This window comes from Marasmius oreades, chromosome 3, assembly GCF_018924745.1.
Source record: "Marasmius oreades isolate 03SP1 chromosome 3, whole genome shotgun sequence".
Classification (NCBI taxonomy): domain Eukaryota; kingdom Fungi; phylum Basidiomycota; class Agaricomycetes; order Agaricales; family Marasmiaceae; genus Marasmius; species Marasmius oreades.
The window spans coordinates 2241018-2257900 of NC_057325.1; the positions used below are offsets into that span (position 1 = coordinate 2241018).

The 16883-nt window shown below is 47.8% G+C and overlaps 5 protein-coding genes across 5 annotated transcripts; 2 read left to right on the forward strand and 3 right to left on the reverse strand.

Moving 5' to 3' along the window:
* The first annotated feature begins 467 nt into the window (after positions 1–467).
* Positions 468–3712, forward strand: E1B28_006033 (uncharacterized protein). The gene is made up of 5 exons (XM_043150640.1): positions 468–795; positions 847–1632; positions 1694–1761; positions 1809–1912; positions 1965–3712. Exons 1-5 carry the CDS (start codon positions 547–549, stop codon positions 3635–3637), a joined length of 2880 nt encoding a protein of 959 aa, XP_043011730.1. The 5' UTR covers positions 468–546; the 3' UTR covers positions 3638–3712.
* On the reverse strand, positions 3347–4691 carry E1B28_006034 (uncharacterized protein). Its single transcript, XM_043150641.1, has 2 exons — positions 4252–4691; positions 3347–4193 (listed from the first exon to the last, which is right to left on the reverse strand). The coding sequence occupies exons 1-2, from the start codon at positions 4532–4534 to the stop codon at positions 3799–3801; spliced, it is 678 nt and encodes a 225-aa protein (XP_043011731.1). The 5' UTR covers positions 4535–4691; the 3' UTR covers positions 3347–3798.
* A 218-nt stretch (positions 4692–4909) lies between these two features.
* On the forward strand, positions 4910–8491 carry E1B28_006035 (uncharacterized protein). The gene is made up of 14 exons (XM_043150642.1): positions 4910–5246; positions 5318–5738; positions 5793–5822; positions 5876–5962; positions 6015–6109; positions 6162–6418; positions 6472–6564; positions 6623–6759; positions 6816–6897; positions 6959–7224; positions 7278–7397; positions 7451–7560; positions 7614–8173; positions 8242–8491. The coding sequence occupies exons 1-14, from the start codon at positions 4966–4968 to the stop codon at positions 8379–8381; spliced, it is 2679 nt and encodes an 892-aa protein (XP_043011732.1). The 5' UTR covers positions 4910–4965; the 3' UTR covers positions 8382–8491.
* A 390-nt stretch (positions 8492–8881) lies between these two features.
* On the reverse strand, positions 8882–12892 carry E1B28_006036 (uncharacterized protein). Its single transcript, XM_043150643.1, has 20 exons — positions 12639–12892; positions 12410–12575; positions 12165–12357; positions 11984–12113; positions 11448–11921; positions 11346–11388; positions 11233–11293; positions 10982–11175; positions 10692–10931; positions 10594–10629; positions 10475–10540; positions 10389–10418; positions 9971–10329; positions 9868–9918; positions 9800–9813; positions 9669–9732; positions 9570–9611; positions 9343–9517; positions 9179–9284; positions 8882–9128 (listed from the first exon to the last, which is right to left on the reverse strand). Exons 3-20 carry the CDS (start codon positions 12167–12169, stop codon positions 9011–9013), a joined length of 2208 nt encoding a protein of 735 aa, XP_043011733.1. The 5' UTR covers positions 12170–12357; positions 12410–12575; positions 12639–12892; the 3' UTR covers positions 8882–9010.
* Positions 12893–13139: 247 nt separating this feature from the next.
* Positions 13140–15624, reverse strand: E1B28_006037 (uncharacterized protein). The gene is made up of 16 exons (XM_043150644.1): positions 15474–15624; positions 15404–15417; positions 15153–15353; positions 14996–15099; positions 14877–14927; positions 14799–14814; positions 14729–14740; positions 14641–14670; positions 14556–14587; positions 14266–14502; positions 14194–14213; positions 14095–14142; positions 13871–14039; positions 13510–13812; positions 13358–13452; positions 13140–13294 (listed from the first exon to the last, which is right to left on the reverse strand). Exons 1-16 carry the CDS (start codon positions 15590–15592, stop codon positions 13246–13248), a joined length of 1500 nt encoding a protein of 499 aa, XP_043011734.1. The 5' UTR covers positions 15593–15624; the 3' UTR covers positions 13140–13245.
* Positions 15625–16883: the final 1259 nt, after the last annotated feature.

Below are 16883 nucleotides of genomic sequence, written 5' to 3' on the forward strand. Positions count from 1 at the left end.
TAGTCAGCTGACCTCTGGACCGTCATTACCAGTATTATATCGATGATTAGGCCTGTGACTGACCTATCACTGACGGCGTTGGCAAACTGGGTCCTCACTACTCAGTTTGCCAACGCGTCAGTGACGGGGACTGTGACAGGACTAATCGATAATGGACTTCCGGTCTTTAGTCGCTGAGTCGCTGATACAGGGCGCCTTGAATGACTACGATGTAGATCGGAAAGCTGGACAGCGACAGCGACTTCGACGTGAGGACTCCGGATCACACACCGACGGTACTTTTTTCAAGTGAAGAAGCTGACTCTGATGGACTTTGCTCCGGGGTGAGTTCGTTCTAGGGTCACTGCCGTATATAGTGTTCTTTCTTTCAATACACTATAAGTGAACCACAACGATCAGGTAGTCTTCTGTCCTTAGTAGCTATATATATACGTCTCCAGACGAGGAACACTCAAGTACTGGCACGTGTTCTGGGTTGTTACTCGAGCCCTGGCAAGGCCTTTTCCATATCCACCTCGCCAGGGTACCACCCAGCGACTTCAATGCATGTCTCAAAAATGGAACCAACGGAAAGATCGCTTGCGACAGCTTCTACATTCTTATTCTCAGCACGAGCAAGTCTTACTCAAAGACGAGTTCGAACAAGAAGACGCAGACGGACTTGCACTTGATCGCCTCTTGCACGGCCAGACTGTCATTGGACCGACCCCTCGTACGAAAGAGATTGACTATCTGAGATTTGGAGACGCAGACTTGAAGGTTTTGGGCACCTTAGAGAGAGGCCAATATGGTGTTGTAAGTCTAGTATTCGTGCAAGTGTGCGGAATTTTTTGCTGAACTAAATAGATCGACGTTGTTTCATACAGACATAGCTGCGATAAAGCAAAACTTTACATTCGCAAAACCGTGTCCAAACCTTTTTCTCTCCGCACACGACATCAGAACTCTCCAACTACTGAACGCCTTCTTCTCCTACTTGCACATCGCACCAACACACCTTGGGCACCCCACCTCATAGCCGCATTCCACACTTCCACACATCTATCCCTAATCATACCTTATGCTCCCCTCGGCAGTCTTTGGGACCTTCTATCTTCATCCCCATTATCACCAGTGCGGATTAGGGAAGAAGAGCTGAAGTGGTGGGTACCGCAGGTGATCTGCGCAATCGCATGGTGCCATGATCAAGGATATGCACATCGCGACGTGAAACCCCATAATTTTGTTATCACAGAGGAGAAAAAGATTCTTATCCTCGATTTTGGTTCGGCAGCACCTGCGCACGGTTTAGATGAGGAAGGGCATAGAATCCTAAGTAAAGAACACTGTCAAATGCCCGTCGGAACATGCGACTACGTCAGCCCGGAAATACTGAAAGCTCATGAGGTAGCTTTGGTGCAATTAGAGCTGGAGGAGGACGCAGAAGTCACTAGCAGGTCAACACTCAGCAATGGAGGCGCTATAGGAAGGACTTTTTCATCGGGACCTTTAACTCGCAAGGAGGACGAGGTGTATGGTCTCGAGACAGACTGGTGGAGCATGGGGGCGATGGTGTACGAATTGGCGTTTGGTATTGCGCCATTTTTCGCTGAAGACATCGGGAAGACGTATCTTAGGATCATGGACTTCAAGGTGCGTCAAATCAAATCAAGGTCTCTTACTACGCTTAACACAGCGGTTCCCAATTGAACAGCGCAGTTTACGGTTCGATACCGCCTTCGATGAAGTCATTTCAGATGAGCTAAAGAATTTATTGAAAGGGTATTGCTTATTTAGTATTATGGAACTCGTGCTGATGATTATAACAGGGTTCTTACTGACGCCGAATTTCGCATTGGGAGGGAGAGAGGTCTAGAAGAATTTAGGGAACATCCGTGGTTCGACGGAGTGAAGTGGGACACTTTGCATCAAGGTGGGCGCCTACCGTTTCTTTCCACCGAACCCCGTTAACTCCTATTTCATAGAACGTCCTCTTGAAGCCTTACATCTACCGCAATTCGTATACGCCGACCCAAACCTCAACCCCACCCCGAACCAGGATGACATGTCCAAGCCACACCTATCACACTCAGAAGGCTTCGCCTTTTCCGCTTTCTTCCAATCTTCATATACCACCATACCTACGAACAATTCCATTTTAGGGCCGCAGCAAGCTGTCGACGGGAACGACCAGGGTCCTGTATTATGTGGGGACGATCCAGCTCTAGTGACACCTTCGCAAGCGCAAGACAGAAAACAAACAATGAATTGGTCGACGCCTGGGTTGTCAATTCTACATTCGCATTCCTGCTCTGCGAACGATAACTCCGCTGCAGCATGGATCGGTTTTTCATGGGGGCCTAAGAGAGACGCTTTTACCCCTGAGACCGAGGCAGAGACCGAGATCAAGCACCCCGCTCTGAAGCCACGGAGAAGTCACAGGATATCTTTATCACCAATTCCGATATCCACGCCTCAACTCACAAATGAGAAACATGGTACACCTTTCCGTACGCCTATGCCCATACCAACCTCGGGTGCTTTCAGGACACCCTTCCGAACACCTTATCAGACACAGACCTTACCTATCTATGGCTACAGCGGTGGGGCTGGGAGGCTTTATACGTCCAATCCTCGTATGGGCACCCCTGGTCCAAGGATTGGGGTGACTTCGTTAACTGGAACGTGCAAGAGGCGACCTATATCGGATAGACAGGCGATGGCCAAGCTAGTCGATTGCATAGGGATGAGCGCGAGGAAACGGGTTGAGGAGAGCGGAAGGAAGTGTAGGATATTGAACATTGGCTTCACTCCGGCTGATGCAGGGGACGGGGGAGGGGGCGGGGCTACAAGTAACGGAGCGAGAGGCTTTGATTTGAAGAGGTTTGCGAGTGGCCTTGATTTCGCTCCATCGACTGGCGAAGCTGGCACCAGAGCCACTCGCGGGAAAAGTGAAGGAAGCGAAAAGAAACTGAGGTTTGCGCTGAAAGATGACATAGGCGGAGATAATGAAAAGTCAGGTTATGCCGAATATTCGTCGCTGGCCTTCAGCGATGTCAATACCGTTGATTGTGCACGCCGCCCCGACCTGAACAATGGAAACGAGTCTGAGGGTGAACTATTCTTCCAGTCCTCTCTTTCACAATCTCGATCGCAAATAAGTCACCAATCACGTTCACGGTCCCTATCTCATTCATTTTCCCTTGAACAAGCGGAGGGGGAAACAGAGACGGAAGAGACAGACCTTGAATCAACCACGACCACGTCAGTTCCACCTAGTCCATCTCCCTCACCTCGCCCTGGATCGGCTACATCCGGCACCTTGCTTAGTGGTTTGGGAGGTTTGAGTGGGGGTGGATGGGGGAGTTATGGAAGGAGTGGAACTCCAACACTAACGATGACATTCTTTGGGAAGAATGGCAGGGAGAAATTTCTTCGCAGTACATCAGCTACAGGCCAACGGATCAAGAATAATCCCCGAACAAATGAGTCGACAACGACGTCTGAGCGACTACACCAGTCGTCGTCTTCCTCAGCAGCTAGCTATACCTCAGTGTTAGACGCCCCACTCGACGGGATGGGAGAAAAGTATGTAAAGTTGATGAGAGATATAGATATTCTCGGGAGCAGGTTGAGGAGTGTTATGAATGCGCCCTAAGTTCGTGCTATCAGGTCGGCTGGACCACGAGCGAACTGCGTATTTCCATGTAGCGTTTAGACCACTATCCGAACGTATTGTTTGAATAGATTTTTATATAAAATCAGTGAATGATTCACTGAGCAGGGTATACCATACAATAATGACACCAATTGGCAGGATTACTTCGTCACGTTGTGCAGTGCGGTTTCCATCCACAACTTCGCATATTGTTGGTGCAACCACTGTAATGGCCCAGACATCGGTGGTGTATCTGCCTTGCCTTGCCCTTGCCACAACACCGTGCGCATATGGAATTCCGCGACGCCTTCCTCGGGTTTCATCTCCACTGCTAACTCAAATACGCCATCTCTTTCACGTAGCTCTCGCTTGCGAGGTGTATCTCCACATCGAACAATGATACTCGTTGGAGTGTGTTCGAGGACTTCAAAATGGTCTGTGATTTGGGTTCCGACCTCGTACGACGACTCTTGAAATTCTTTCGGGGACCACAATTGGCCTTTCGTTTCATTGTCGTATAACATGCGCTGGAGAATCAGTCTCTGGGGCGTATATCCTAATGCCCCTCTAAGCCACTAAACTGTCTAGAACGAGGACGATGCCTGAATGCTGACCTGGACCACTCCAAACCCCGGCACAGAATGCCTTCACCAAGTCCCCCTCCTTTCGCAAGAGTTCTGGTTTTATCTGATCCAAAGGAACCTTTCTCATGCAATCATCGTGCGATGTGACGTTCTTGTTTGGATTCAACAGCTGGGCATGTCTGATATGCAAGATGGGAGACGTATTTGGGTCCATTGGCACGAAGGTGCTCTTTCGAGTTAGAAAAAAGAAGGCTCCTAGGCCACCAGCACCACCGAAGGCTGCTGCCTTCGCAGTTCTGAGGAAGATGCCCATGAGTGATTTAGTCGAAGTAGTCGTTATGCGATTTGTTGATCATCTCTGGGGCGTCCGGGGATCCCCTTCCATGTTTCAATTTCCCACAGCCGGTGGCTTGAGAAGATGAGGAAGACTCCAGGCTTTGTAACTCGACCCGTTCTTGTGGGGAGGCTGAGTGCATTGTTGGTTCGATCGGGTACAGTTGATGATACAGTAAGTAATGTTGGAGAAATTGAAATTTCTACATGAATTATGGCCAGGACATTTTGTCTTCGTTGGTGCATACAAAAAAAGTGTGTCGGTTCAGATACCTTTTTGGAAGATATCATCAGTTTTCGCTGTCAAAGCGCTTACTGTAATTACATACTGCATGCCTGCCGACCGCGGAAGCTTATACATCGCACTCTCAGGATGGTCAGAGTTATCCACCGCTCTCTTGATCCCGAACTATGTTATCCGCAAAGGAGAAGGAGATCCCGGTAAAGAAGGATGGCTTCATTCCCGTCCCAACAACGACCAGGCAAAGCTCATCTTCCCTCCCGAAGAAACGTGGGGGGCTCCGTTTACTCGCCAAACTATCTTTGGTTACCGTTTTGGGGTTCTATGTCGTATACTACTGGTATCCGTTTTTCAAAGGAAGGGTATTAGGTATTGGGAACGCTGATGAGGGTCTTCACCTTCATCACAAGCATCGATACCTCCCTCCGAAGTTGGTTGAGGAGAAATTCTTGTAAGTGTGTTGTATATCTTTGCTTCCAACTTATTCTTACTCCCTACTCTATCCCATTTTCACCCATGCAGACGAGTCCCCGACCCCAAATCTGCTCTGGGAGCTGCTCGTCACTACGCTGGTAGAGCCCACCTTGCAGGCTCGGAAGCCGATTTCGAGCAAGCTAAAGACTTCCTCTCCTTCCTACAACATACTCTCGGCATTGATCCTCCTCATGCACAGCCAATCTTCTCCTCTGGGTCTCCACAATCTCGCCACGCCACTTTGTCGATTCCCAAGCTCGATAAAGCACAAGCTTGGATTGATGTATATTACCCGGTGCTGAACACACCACTCGAACACACATTGCAGGCGTTAAATGGAAACGGCGAGGTGATATGGGAAGCCGAACTAGAGGAAAATCCCGATAAGACAGATCCTGATGCGCACCGCTACGCCAATGCTGTGCCCACTTTCCATGGACTTAGCAGGACTGGAGATGTGAAAGGAGAGGTCAGAATACGATGTTCTATTCTAGGCGTACCTGTTCTGACGATTCCCATGAAGCTGATCTACGCAAATTATGGCTTGAAAGAAGTCAGTGCATTCCTCTCAGATAGGCTCACCCAAAACTCATTCTCACTCTGAAGGACTATGATGCCCTCGTCGAATCAGGAGTAGACTTTACCGGAAAGATCGTTCTAGCTCGATACGGTGGCAATTTCAGAGGCCTCAAGGCATTACCCCCTTCTAATTTGCACTCACGCAAGAACTTACACACGACAACAGATCAAAGCTGCTGAAGAGCTCGGCGCGGCTGGCGTACTTGTTTTCAGCGATCCGAAGGACGATGGAACGGTCACTGTGGAAAACGGCTACAAGCCGTAAGTATTGTACCGCAGCCTAATAACGCCTAGATGACAAGGGAAATGGTAGATATCCACACGGACCCGCACGAAACCCCGACTCTGTTCAACGTGGAAGCGTCCAATATCTTTCGTTGTACCCTGGAGATCCAACAACACCCGGTTACCCTTCATACGAGAACAGCACTCGCACCGAGGGAGAAAATATACCTAAGATCCCTAGTTTGCCTATTTCATGGGCTAATGCTAGGAAGCTTTTCGATCTGCTAAATGGCAAGGATGCTGGTGTTAATGGTTGGGGTGGAATTGTTAGACTCAATAATCAGGGTAAAAGAGCACCGCCGTTTCCTCTTGAGACGCTAATTGAATGTGTATCGCAGTGGATACCAAAGTTACGCCAATTTGGAATACAATTGGTGTTATACCAGGTCGGATAAAGGATGAGATTGTTGTTCTGGGGAATCACCGAGATGGTAGTGAAGACTGGTGCTACTTCTGATTCAAAAACTTACGCTCGTACTTTGTCTTCAGCATGGGTTTTGGGAGCCGCTGACCCCACTAGCGGGACTGCAACCATTCATGAAACCATCCGTGGCTTTGGCGAACTACTCAAGACGGGATGGAAACCATTGAGGACCGTCGTATTCGCGAGCTGGGATGCTGAAGAGGTTTGCTTCCTTGTCTTTTTTTTGCGTTGTCCTTGAATGACAATATGGTCCAACAGTATGGTTTGGTTGGAAGCACGGAGTGGGGTGAAGATTTCAGTGAATTCATTTCCCGCCATGCCGTCGCTTACCTCAACGTTGGTATGTATCAGTAATGGTAGCGACATACGCTCCTTCAAACCTCCAACTGACACGGTATCAGATGTCGGGGCTTCCGGTTCGACTTTCCATGCCGAAGCATCTCCGTTACTGGCTCACGTTATCAGGCGTGCTGCTGATGATCTCCCTCATCCTACAAGAAAGAATGCCACACTTTGGGATGCAACAAAAGACCAGGGTGACCTGTTTGGTGAACACCTCAACGGATCTGTCTCTATCCGCGCCCTTCAAACCAATGTCCTGGACGCCCTCGGAATAGGTGCGTTGGGATCGGGAAGCGACTACACCGTGTTCTTGCAAAGGTTGGGCGTGCGTAATCAGATTCTTCGGAACCGTTTGAGGATCTAACTTGGAGTATGCAGGTTCCGAGTATGAACCACGGCTTTTCAGCTGCTCTCCATGATCCTGTCTACCATTATCACTCTATTTATGACACACAGCGCTTCCAAGAGATGTACGCAGATCCTGGTTCTCACCGACAAGTTTGTTTTCTTCGCCTATCCAAGGATCCATCTCACTGACTTTACGATTGAAGGTAGCCGCAGCGAAACATCTCGGCCTTGTCGCACTTCGCATTGCTTCGTCGCCCATCTTGCCATTCAACACGACGCACTACGCACAAGAACTTGATAAATACCTCGACGAGTATGTATAATCTGCCTCCCTTTCAACATTCAGCATTGACGCATCGTGAGTAGGGTCGAGACCACTGCGGCTGACAATAACATCGAGGTGGACCTTTCTCCTCTTCGGACATCCATCCACGCCCTTCAAGGCGCTTCACTTGCACTTGATCACGAGAAATCCGCTGCTGCGTGTGAATTACACCGAGTCATCAGGCAGATAAAGAAACGGGGTAAAAAGATTCACAAGTGGAAGAGAAAACTAAGGAGGGCTTACTGCAAATGGTTGAAAAGGGTATTTGGAAAGGAATGCAAGAAGTATCATCATGGGGATGAGAAGATATTCAAAGATGTCGACGCACTGGAATGGGATGGCAAAGACCATGAGATGGATTTTGCCTTGGCCATCGCGGTTATCTCCAACCACGAGCAGGGAGTAGATTTGGGACACGGTTGCGGCCATCGACATCCACACTGGCCTGGATGGCTCATTCGCCGACTAATCCATGCAGTAAAACGTGTGCGAGCTGTCAACCAGAAGCTGATCGCATTTGAAAGAGGATTTATCTCCGAAGAAGGTCTACCGGGAAGGGCTTGGTATAAGCACTTGGGCGTTGCTCCTGGTTTGTGGTTGGGTTCGTGTTTCCTTCCACTTTGATTCTTTTTGCCTCCCTCGAATTGACAATTTGCCGCACTCTCCTAGGCTATGGTGCTACCACTTTTCCAGCGCTCACTGAATCCATCACTTTTGAGAAGAATGCTACACACGCCGCACTCGAAGCTCAAAGACTCAAGGCCGTCATGGACGGTTTAATCAAGACCATCACGGTGAACAAAGCATGAGTCGCCAGAATCGTGTAAAAATATATATATCTTCCCATTCGTACTAACACATTACTTCATGTATGGACACTCGTTCGATGAATATCATACTTTTTACTAGCATTTCACGGGCGACTACACTATGACTCCCAAATTGAAGGGTGTCCCTCTTTGTAAGTCCATGGAAGTGTTTTCCTCCCTGCGCAAGGGATTATACAATAATGCATCGAATATGGACTGGAACTCGAGTAGAATAGAAGACGATTTTGTCAGTCGAGACTCCGAAGTGGAAAATTGGAAATAATTTTTTAGGTACAATTTAAACCTTGGTGGCAGGAAACCAGTAAGACAATAACGATGAGTCGCCGTCATGGCCATTGAATATTGAATACCACCGTCATCCCTTCCCGTCTCGCCAAGTGCTCAGAAACCGGTATAGACTCAGCGGCCAGGTATGACCTGACAAAAATCAACTTGAAAGTGTTTGCTTCCTCTTATAAAATAAGCGCGCGGTTTTAGACAAATCTTATCTTCAGAAAAGCGTCCCTTTGGGTTAATCACAAAAGCAGCACGAGAATGAAATACAAATACATCCTGATATTTCTTCCGTCCTAGTATTTTTAATAGACTTTCTTCTTCGACGGTCCAATTCAAATGGCCCCGGAAAAGATGTCATCCTTAGAGCCCAAGTAGAACACTGGGATGGCGTCCAGTGGTGCATTGACATTGACAAATTTGCCTCCCGCCCCAAAGTCTTCGTCAGTCCACCTGGGTAATAATCAGCTTTGATCTCATCGAAAAAGTTTAAATCAAAATACCAATGTTTCCAACTCGTTCCTGGATGTCTACTATCCAAAGCGGGCAGATATACTTCCTTAGTTTGAACTCCCAGTTCGCCGACCGGTGCGACTAAGAGGCGTTGTCCTTAACGAAGACAGCATTCAGCATTCAATTGTCAAGAACTGCGAGGGCAAACTCGTACCAAACATGAATTGGTGAACAATCGAAGGATCGTTGAACCTTGTAGCATTCGCTACGAAAGGGTCTGACAAGGAAAAATCATAGTACAATGGTCGCATTATTGTTTTGCCCGTAGCTTGGAGCTGTTCAAAGAGCCTTTTGACATATGGTACAAGTTGGTATCGAAGTGCAATGTACTGCAAAGCGAATTCGTTGGACAACCCGGGACAAGAGACACGATTAACGTACCTTTTTGGTGACGACGAAGTTGTCGTCTCCATATGACCAAGGCTAATGGGGAGTTGGTCCTCTTTCAGTGGGCGGCTAAAGGAAAGTGGGTAAGAGTACCTCATTGGGACAAGGATTGGCCTCAGGTAGATTGCTGTCCTTTGGAAGGTTACACGACCGAGTACTGTCAAACATCCAGCCACATTCATTGAGCGTGGAGGACTATATAGCACGATTGTCACCCCACGTACCCATGTACTCGCATCTACGAAGACTTCAATTAGTACTATCGAGCGAAACCCGTTGCAGATACACTGACAAAGGGTAAGAAGGTCCCCATCCCAAACCAACGAACGAATAACTCCTTCCCCTTAACAAAAACAGTCAGCATCTCAAGGCCACCAAGATACAGGAATCCATGCCTCGTCCGTGTCAATATTCAAGCCCGCGAATCCACCTATATCCAATGTCCATGCTGAAATCCCGGACGCTGCAATGGAGACACCTGCTGTGATTTGTTGCAACAAGACTTCAAAGGTGGAAATAGTATCTCCACTCCATAAATATGAGCAGAATCGCTGTCCGCCGACGAAAGTTGAACGGGTCAATGACAAGAAGTTACAAGTATTGGGTGCAGCATTCGTGAGGTTTTTAAAGCCTTCATCGATAGCCTGTTGATGGAACCATGGATAGAGTTTACCGGCGGCTTCTTGAGTGCCAATAAAGTATTGGGTGAAGGCTCGAGAGTAAGGAATACCCTCAATGAAGCCAGGCTGCCCATCTGATCGTGGTTCGCATGGTTAAAGGCTTTTTACAAGGGTCAAAGCATTGGTTTCTCACTGTTCTCAAAGGGTTCACCAAGAGTTCCTCCTGAAAAGGGTTCCCCCGTAAATGAGTGAACAAAAAAAGTCCAAAACCAGACCCACCGTCCGCTTGATCAATCCAGAAATTCTGAATCCCTTTCGAAAAGTAACTATCGTTCAGACGCCTCCCTAAAAGAATAGAATGAGGAAACTTGGGTAGACAGGACGCCTTGAGAGCTCACATAAGAACTCTCGTGCCTCTGGATTCGTGGAATCGACTAACAAGCATTGAAGCTTAGAACAAGTCTGGTATTGAACGAGAGGGGGAAAAGAAGCGTACTGAGACGGGTGTATACGCCTTCAAAGGAGTCCTGGATCCCAGTGCCATCCCGTGTAGTAGCAAGGAGCCCTTGCTGTTGCAAAGTGATATACAGCTCCGATTTGTCCTCAACCGATGGCCACAAAGAAACCATCAGTTCGGCTCCAGTCAATTCCTTGACTCGTTGAGCCATCCGTTCGGGGTCAGGCCAAGCCGAGGCGTCGAAGGACCAATCTCCTTGGAATTTCCAATTGAAAAAATCTACCAGGATCCGATTCAGAAACCGATACAAAAAATGAACTAGGACAGACCTATTACAATGAGTGACACATTCACTTTTTCGTCATGAAACCTCTGAGCGAGATTTTCGATTTGCGTCTGATTATAATAACGCAGCTTGGACTGCTGGTATCCAAATGACCAATCTGGCGGTAGAGGTTGGCGACCTGTGACGGCGGTGAACTGTTCTTGCAAGGTATCATAATCGCCCGGGGTCGCAGTGGTACTGGGTGCAAGCGATTATCCATTAGAAAACTTGACAGAAAGAATCATGAAACTGTACATGTAGTAATCAACAACGGTAGCTTCGCTGGCTACAAATCGCGTACGCTGGCTTCCGAGTTCTGGAGAGGAACTGTATTCAGCCAACATTATGAAGATAGTCATAACGCTTACCGATACGCCCTTGACCAGGCATGTTAAAAAACTGAAGGTAACCCTATGTACATGTAGCTTAGCTCTGCATTTTCTTCATCAGACCATATGATAACTACACACCTTATTTGACATATACACCGGAAGCCTTACGTGTGAATTCCAGTTCATCAGATCCGCGACCCGCCCCTTTTTGTTCACTGAGTTGTCGATACAACACTCTTGCTGGCCCAATCCATAGAACTGTTCGTCCTCGTCCGTGCTGAACGAGAAATATGCCTCGAAACTACTACTCCTAAAGTCTTGAAAGTAAAACCTCGGAAGAAGGGTCTTCGTCTCCACGAATTCGCTTGTCAGAAGCGACGTAGACCCGTCGAGTTCTACTCGGCGGAAGGATATGACTCCATCGGTGACTTGGGCGGCAAGATTTCCATTTCGGATGGTAGCCGAGGAGTGGGGGGGTAATTTTATATCATGAGAGAGACCTTTGTTGCCTCCAGGTCCTTCCAATGGTGGGTCGAGCAGGGCGGACCACTCATTCCCTGTGGGATCTCGCATAATAGATGCACGAACGCGGAAGGCATGATTACCAAATGGCTTAACGGGCAGTCACGATATCGGTTAGTCGGACGTGGTCTGAGGGCAAATTAAACATTCACCTGGATGTACACGCGTTCGAATCCATTCTGGAGTTTTATGCCTGTTGAATTAGGCTGGAAATAATCTCCCAATTGAGCTGCATTCGCGCCAAATAGAGAAGTTGATACACAAGTCCAATACCAATACCGCCTGAGAAAAGTCGAATTGAAACAGAGAGCGGTAAGAAATAGCACCACAAACTTCATGGCGGGGGAGGAGACAAAAACACGGATGTCTTCTACTGGCACCTGCTCTTTTACGAGGTCAAAGTGAACCCGTGACAATGGAACTTGTCCCTGAGCTTCCCAGGACGAACTCAATGAATCGTCAGACGGACTTCGAATTCGAATTCGAGGTCACTAGGTGTTGGAGTTAGTATAAGCGAGAGCGTTCCCTAAAAAATCCGATTATTTGTAGAATATGCAGGCATATTAACCATTTCGAACCTTCCATCTTCGTTGGTACGACATAGCGTTGGTGTTTGTTGGGGGTGAAACGAACCGGGAAAGTCCGAGGGTCATATCTTTCTCAAGTGCCATACCTCAAAGATAATAAAAATTTTGGGAACTGGCCGAAACAGTATGGAAAACGGCTGGAAACGAATGGAAACCACTAAAGATAGGCCAAATTGAATTCAGGATGATAAGGGAAAGGGATTATAAATTGGTAACTCACAAATCCTGTTATCAGAATCTGCCCTCCTGATCTGGAAAATAAGGAACCAAAGAACAATAGCAGACGAAGAATCGCCGTCGGAAACTGAAGGTCGTGAATAGATGGACATCCGCATCGATAACTCATGGTCAATAGAACAAAATTGGAAAGATCCGTACCAGAATACGTCGTGAAAAACACACGGCAAGGGATAACGACCGAGGTTTGAGAAGATCTCCGTACGGTGAATACGTTGTAGTGGGTATGGGGTAACATCGAAGACGCGCCGCTTTGCGTGCCGGGACATGGCAGATGCCGAGGCCCGACTCACGGCGTTTCTCCAGGTGGTCCTAAATCTTAGCAAGGTTTCAACTCCCTGCATCCCAGTGAGGGGAAAGACCAACTTCGGTCGGCCCATAGGCGTCTGCTCGCCCTTGTCAATTGACAACGCTAAGCGTTCCGCGATGTAAGGCCCGAGAGCCAAGCCCTACGGGTACCGTGCGTTTTAGGATATCGCTCAACTTCGGCAAAACTCTTATGTGTTGGCGCTAAGCCGGCTACAGAATAACATACGTGTACATGGTTCTTTTGCATTTTGTCGAGAGTCCAAAAAAAATAATTATATAGCTCACATCTTAATGCCGAGGTTGACGTGTACGGCCTTGACGGCGGTGTAGCTAAGGTTCAGTGGAACGTGATCAGAACAAGTCCAACAGACGACAAATAAATCGACGGCTTACTTCTGCAAAGCGTACTCGCCAAGCTCACGGCCGATACCAGACTGCTTGAAGCCGCCGAAAGGTACATTTGAATCAAGAACGTTGGCACAGTTCACCTGTTTTCCAAGGATCAGTTTCAACCCAAGGTTTCAGCACAGAATTTCAGCACGCACCCAGGCAGTTCCAGCCTTGAGTCGGTGAGCAGTGTTCAATGCACGGGTGATATCCTGCGAGAAAACGGCAGCAGCAAGACCATACACGGTGTCATTTGCTTGACGAATAACGTCTTCTTCGTCCTCGAACTTGATCAAAACACCGACGGGGCCGAAAATTTCCTCCTGAACGATCTTCATGTCCGGCCGTGTGTTCGTGAAGATGGTTGGGTTGATGAAGTAACCCTCCTTGCCATGACGGTCACCGCCTAGATGTACCGTGGCTCCTTGCTCTTTGCCAGATTTGATATAATTCATAATGCGCTAGGAAAAACGACCTTTTAGACAAAAAGCGAGTTGTGCAGCTCGCTATGTAACTCACGTCATATTGAATCTGGGAGATCTGGGGTCCTTGATCGACTTCTTGGTCGAATGGGTCGCCGAGCCTGATAGATTTCGATTTCTCAGTAAACCGCTTGAGGAACTCGTCATAGATGCCAGATTGGACGAAAACGCGAGTGCCTGCACAACAAGTCTGACCATGGTTCCAGCTAGGGGGGAGCATATTGTAGAGACGTTCGCGCATGAGAGAGGATAATGACATACAACACTCCATGTGCGGCCCAGTTGACGGCCTGGTCAAGATCAGCATCGCTAACACAAAATGGTAAGCTAAGGTTCAACACAACCAAGAAATCCACATACTTGAAGATGATATTGGGAGACTTAGGGGGAGAGATTAGAACGCGTGCTTTGGAACCGCACAGTGAACCCGACCTTTCCACCCAGCTCAAGAGTTACATTCTTCAAGTTGGACTTGGCAGCGGCCTCCATGATCTTGCGTCCGACAAGAGTACTTCCGGTGAAAGCGACTTTCTCAATCTTCATGTGCGTCGAAATGGCATTGCCGACGGTGTTACCGTAACCAGGGACGACGTTGACAACACCGGGAGGGAATATCTCTTGAATAATTGAGGCCATCCTGATAGCGGTCAAGGGGGTAAATTCCGAGGGCTGTCACTCAGTATGTAAGCGGAGTTATCGGATTCGGACGTCATTGAATTCACCTTGATAACGATGGTGTTTCCAGTGGCCAGTGCTACAGAAGTCAGTGAATACAATAAGTCCGAGACGACACTTGCATCAGCTGACCTGGACCAATCTTCCAAGCAAACATCAACACTAATTCAAAAAAAAAAAGATCAATGATAAGTGGAGAGTTGCAGGTTGATGGCCTCACATGGGAAATTCCCTGTAATCGTTGGTCGTAAATTTAGTGTAACGATAGAACATATGATTGTGTAACGAACATGGGATGATTTGACCCTATGTGAGATGAAAGTACGTTAGGACATGAATACTGATTATCAACTTGACGTGACACGCACGACAACGCCAATCGGTTCGTGGCGGGAGTAAGTCAATTTCGCTTCGGTAGTCTGTCAAGAGGTTTTCGATGTCAACTTGTGTTGTGCGTTACCGGATACTGAGTAGTAGAATAAGCCACCTCTTGAACTTGTCCGAGAATTTTGTCTGCCCAGCCAGCGTAGTACCGAATAGTCTCGATCGCAGCTGCTGTGTCCCCGTTCAGAGCCCAACTGAAGGTCTTGCCTACAAGGGCTTTGAGAAATCGTCGCTGTGAATCCGGGCTTTGCAGAGCATACCGTTATCAAGAACCTCAAGTGCGGCCAACTCTTTCTGGTGGACCTCCATTTGTTGCCACAGTTTGGTCAACAGTCTGGAACGAGTGGAACCGGAGGCTTTCAGGCCCCATACGGTATCAAACGCCTTCTGTGCAGCTTCAACAGCACTGTCGACATCATTTGGAGTACCCTCAGCTATCTTGGTGATCACCTGGCCGGTAGCTGGAAAGAAGAGCTCAATAAGAAATGAATAGATTAAAGCAACGAGTTACTTGGGTTGACGACGCTAGCGATTCAAGCGTGGATCAGACACATCAACGATCGATACGGAAGGGAACGAACTCAATGGTGGTGTTGTTGGAGCCATCGACGAATTTCCCATTGATGAATAGGCCAGTTGGAAAGTTGACTTTACCCTTGAACGAGGGGGTGTTGAATTCGTGGGTGAAGGAGGTAGACATTGTGAGACGGGGAATCACAGGACAAGCTTGTATTTATAAAACCAGGCGGAATCCCGTGCCGTCCAACTGACGCTGGTCATTTGATCATTATAATTTCCATTAATTTGAACTTCAGATATTATCGAACTTGATGAGATTCACGTTGGAGATCGCGCGGACATGGGAATGGGCATATGTGATTTGTCAAATCCAGATACATGAGTCAGCTCTTGTCCAGTGAATTCGTTTGTTTTTCATCTTGTCAAGAACATTATTTGGAGCGAATTTTTCGGAAGAGCGAGCTTTGAGCCAGGACAATTTGACAAATGGGAAGAGCTCGGCTATCCCAAACCTCCAAGAAGTAGAGATAAAGCAAACCGTGTCCTATCTGTAGACGTTGGTTGTGCACTGAGGATAGTATTAACTGTGATATCAGAAAGATCACAGCTCTGTCGAGTTCGTTCTGACCTTCTTGAAGAGTACGGAAAAAGATTCTGATGTGGTGAACGGGAGGTACGTAGAAGAATATACTACTCATTCTTCCAGTCTCTTCATCAGTACCTCCAACTCATGTCTAGCCCTCCAAATACACAGTTAAATGAATTTCGGCACGATCTGTCAGTCGTAAGCGAACAGACTGGGGTCTGGCGAAATGGCAGTAAAATCGGATCGACTGTACTCGCTCGTTGTGGAATCCAGTGATTCTTGGGGAGCCTTCAGATACTGGGGGAGATTCTATAGTCATAGTAAGTGCGCAGTGAGCATCCTCATCGTGGGCACTGAGAGCAGGTGATCAATGGAACAACTGACTGACTCGCCGGTTAATCGAACTGTGGGTCAATAATTGGTGGATCTCTCGCTATTCTTTCATCCTGGAGTTGGTAAAATTGCCGTTCTCGCACGCGGGTATACCCAATGATGTCCTAGAAAGGTTATGTTCGCGTAATCCTATTCCTCCAAATTCCCACTCAAGCCACTTCAATTTCTGGAGTAGGCATCCATTTCTGATGCACGGGCTCTCAAAAACCGCTGGAATTCGGACCCTGCGTGAGGTTTTTTCACACTCCAAGCTCCCTTAAAAAACTGTGGCGTGGCGTTGATTAATGTGCGACGATTTTTATCACAACCGTACGATGCCGCGACGTCCCTTTATGTACTTGGGAGAAGAACTCACGAGCTGTTCTCGTGGATAACGCAGTGTGTCCTTGCGGATTTTGGTCATAGCAAGTTCAATTACCAGACCGCTCGTTCCAATCCCAATCCCAGTCACGACCATGTTTTTTTACTTCTGATCAATGTGTTATTGCCAACT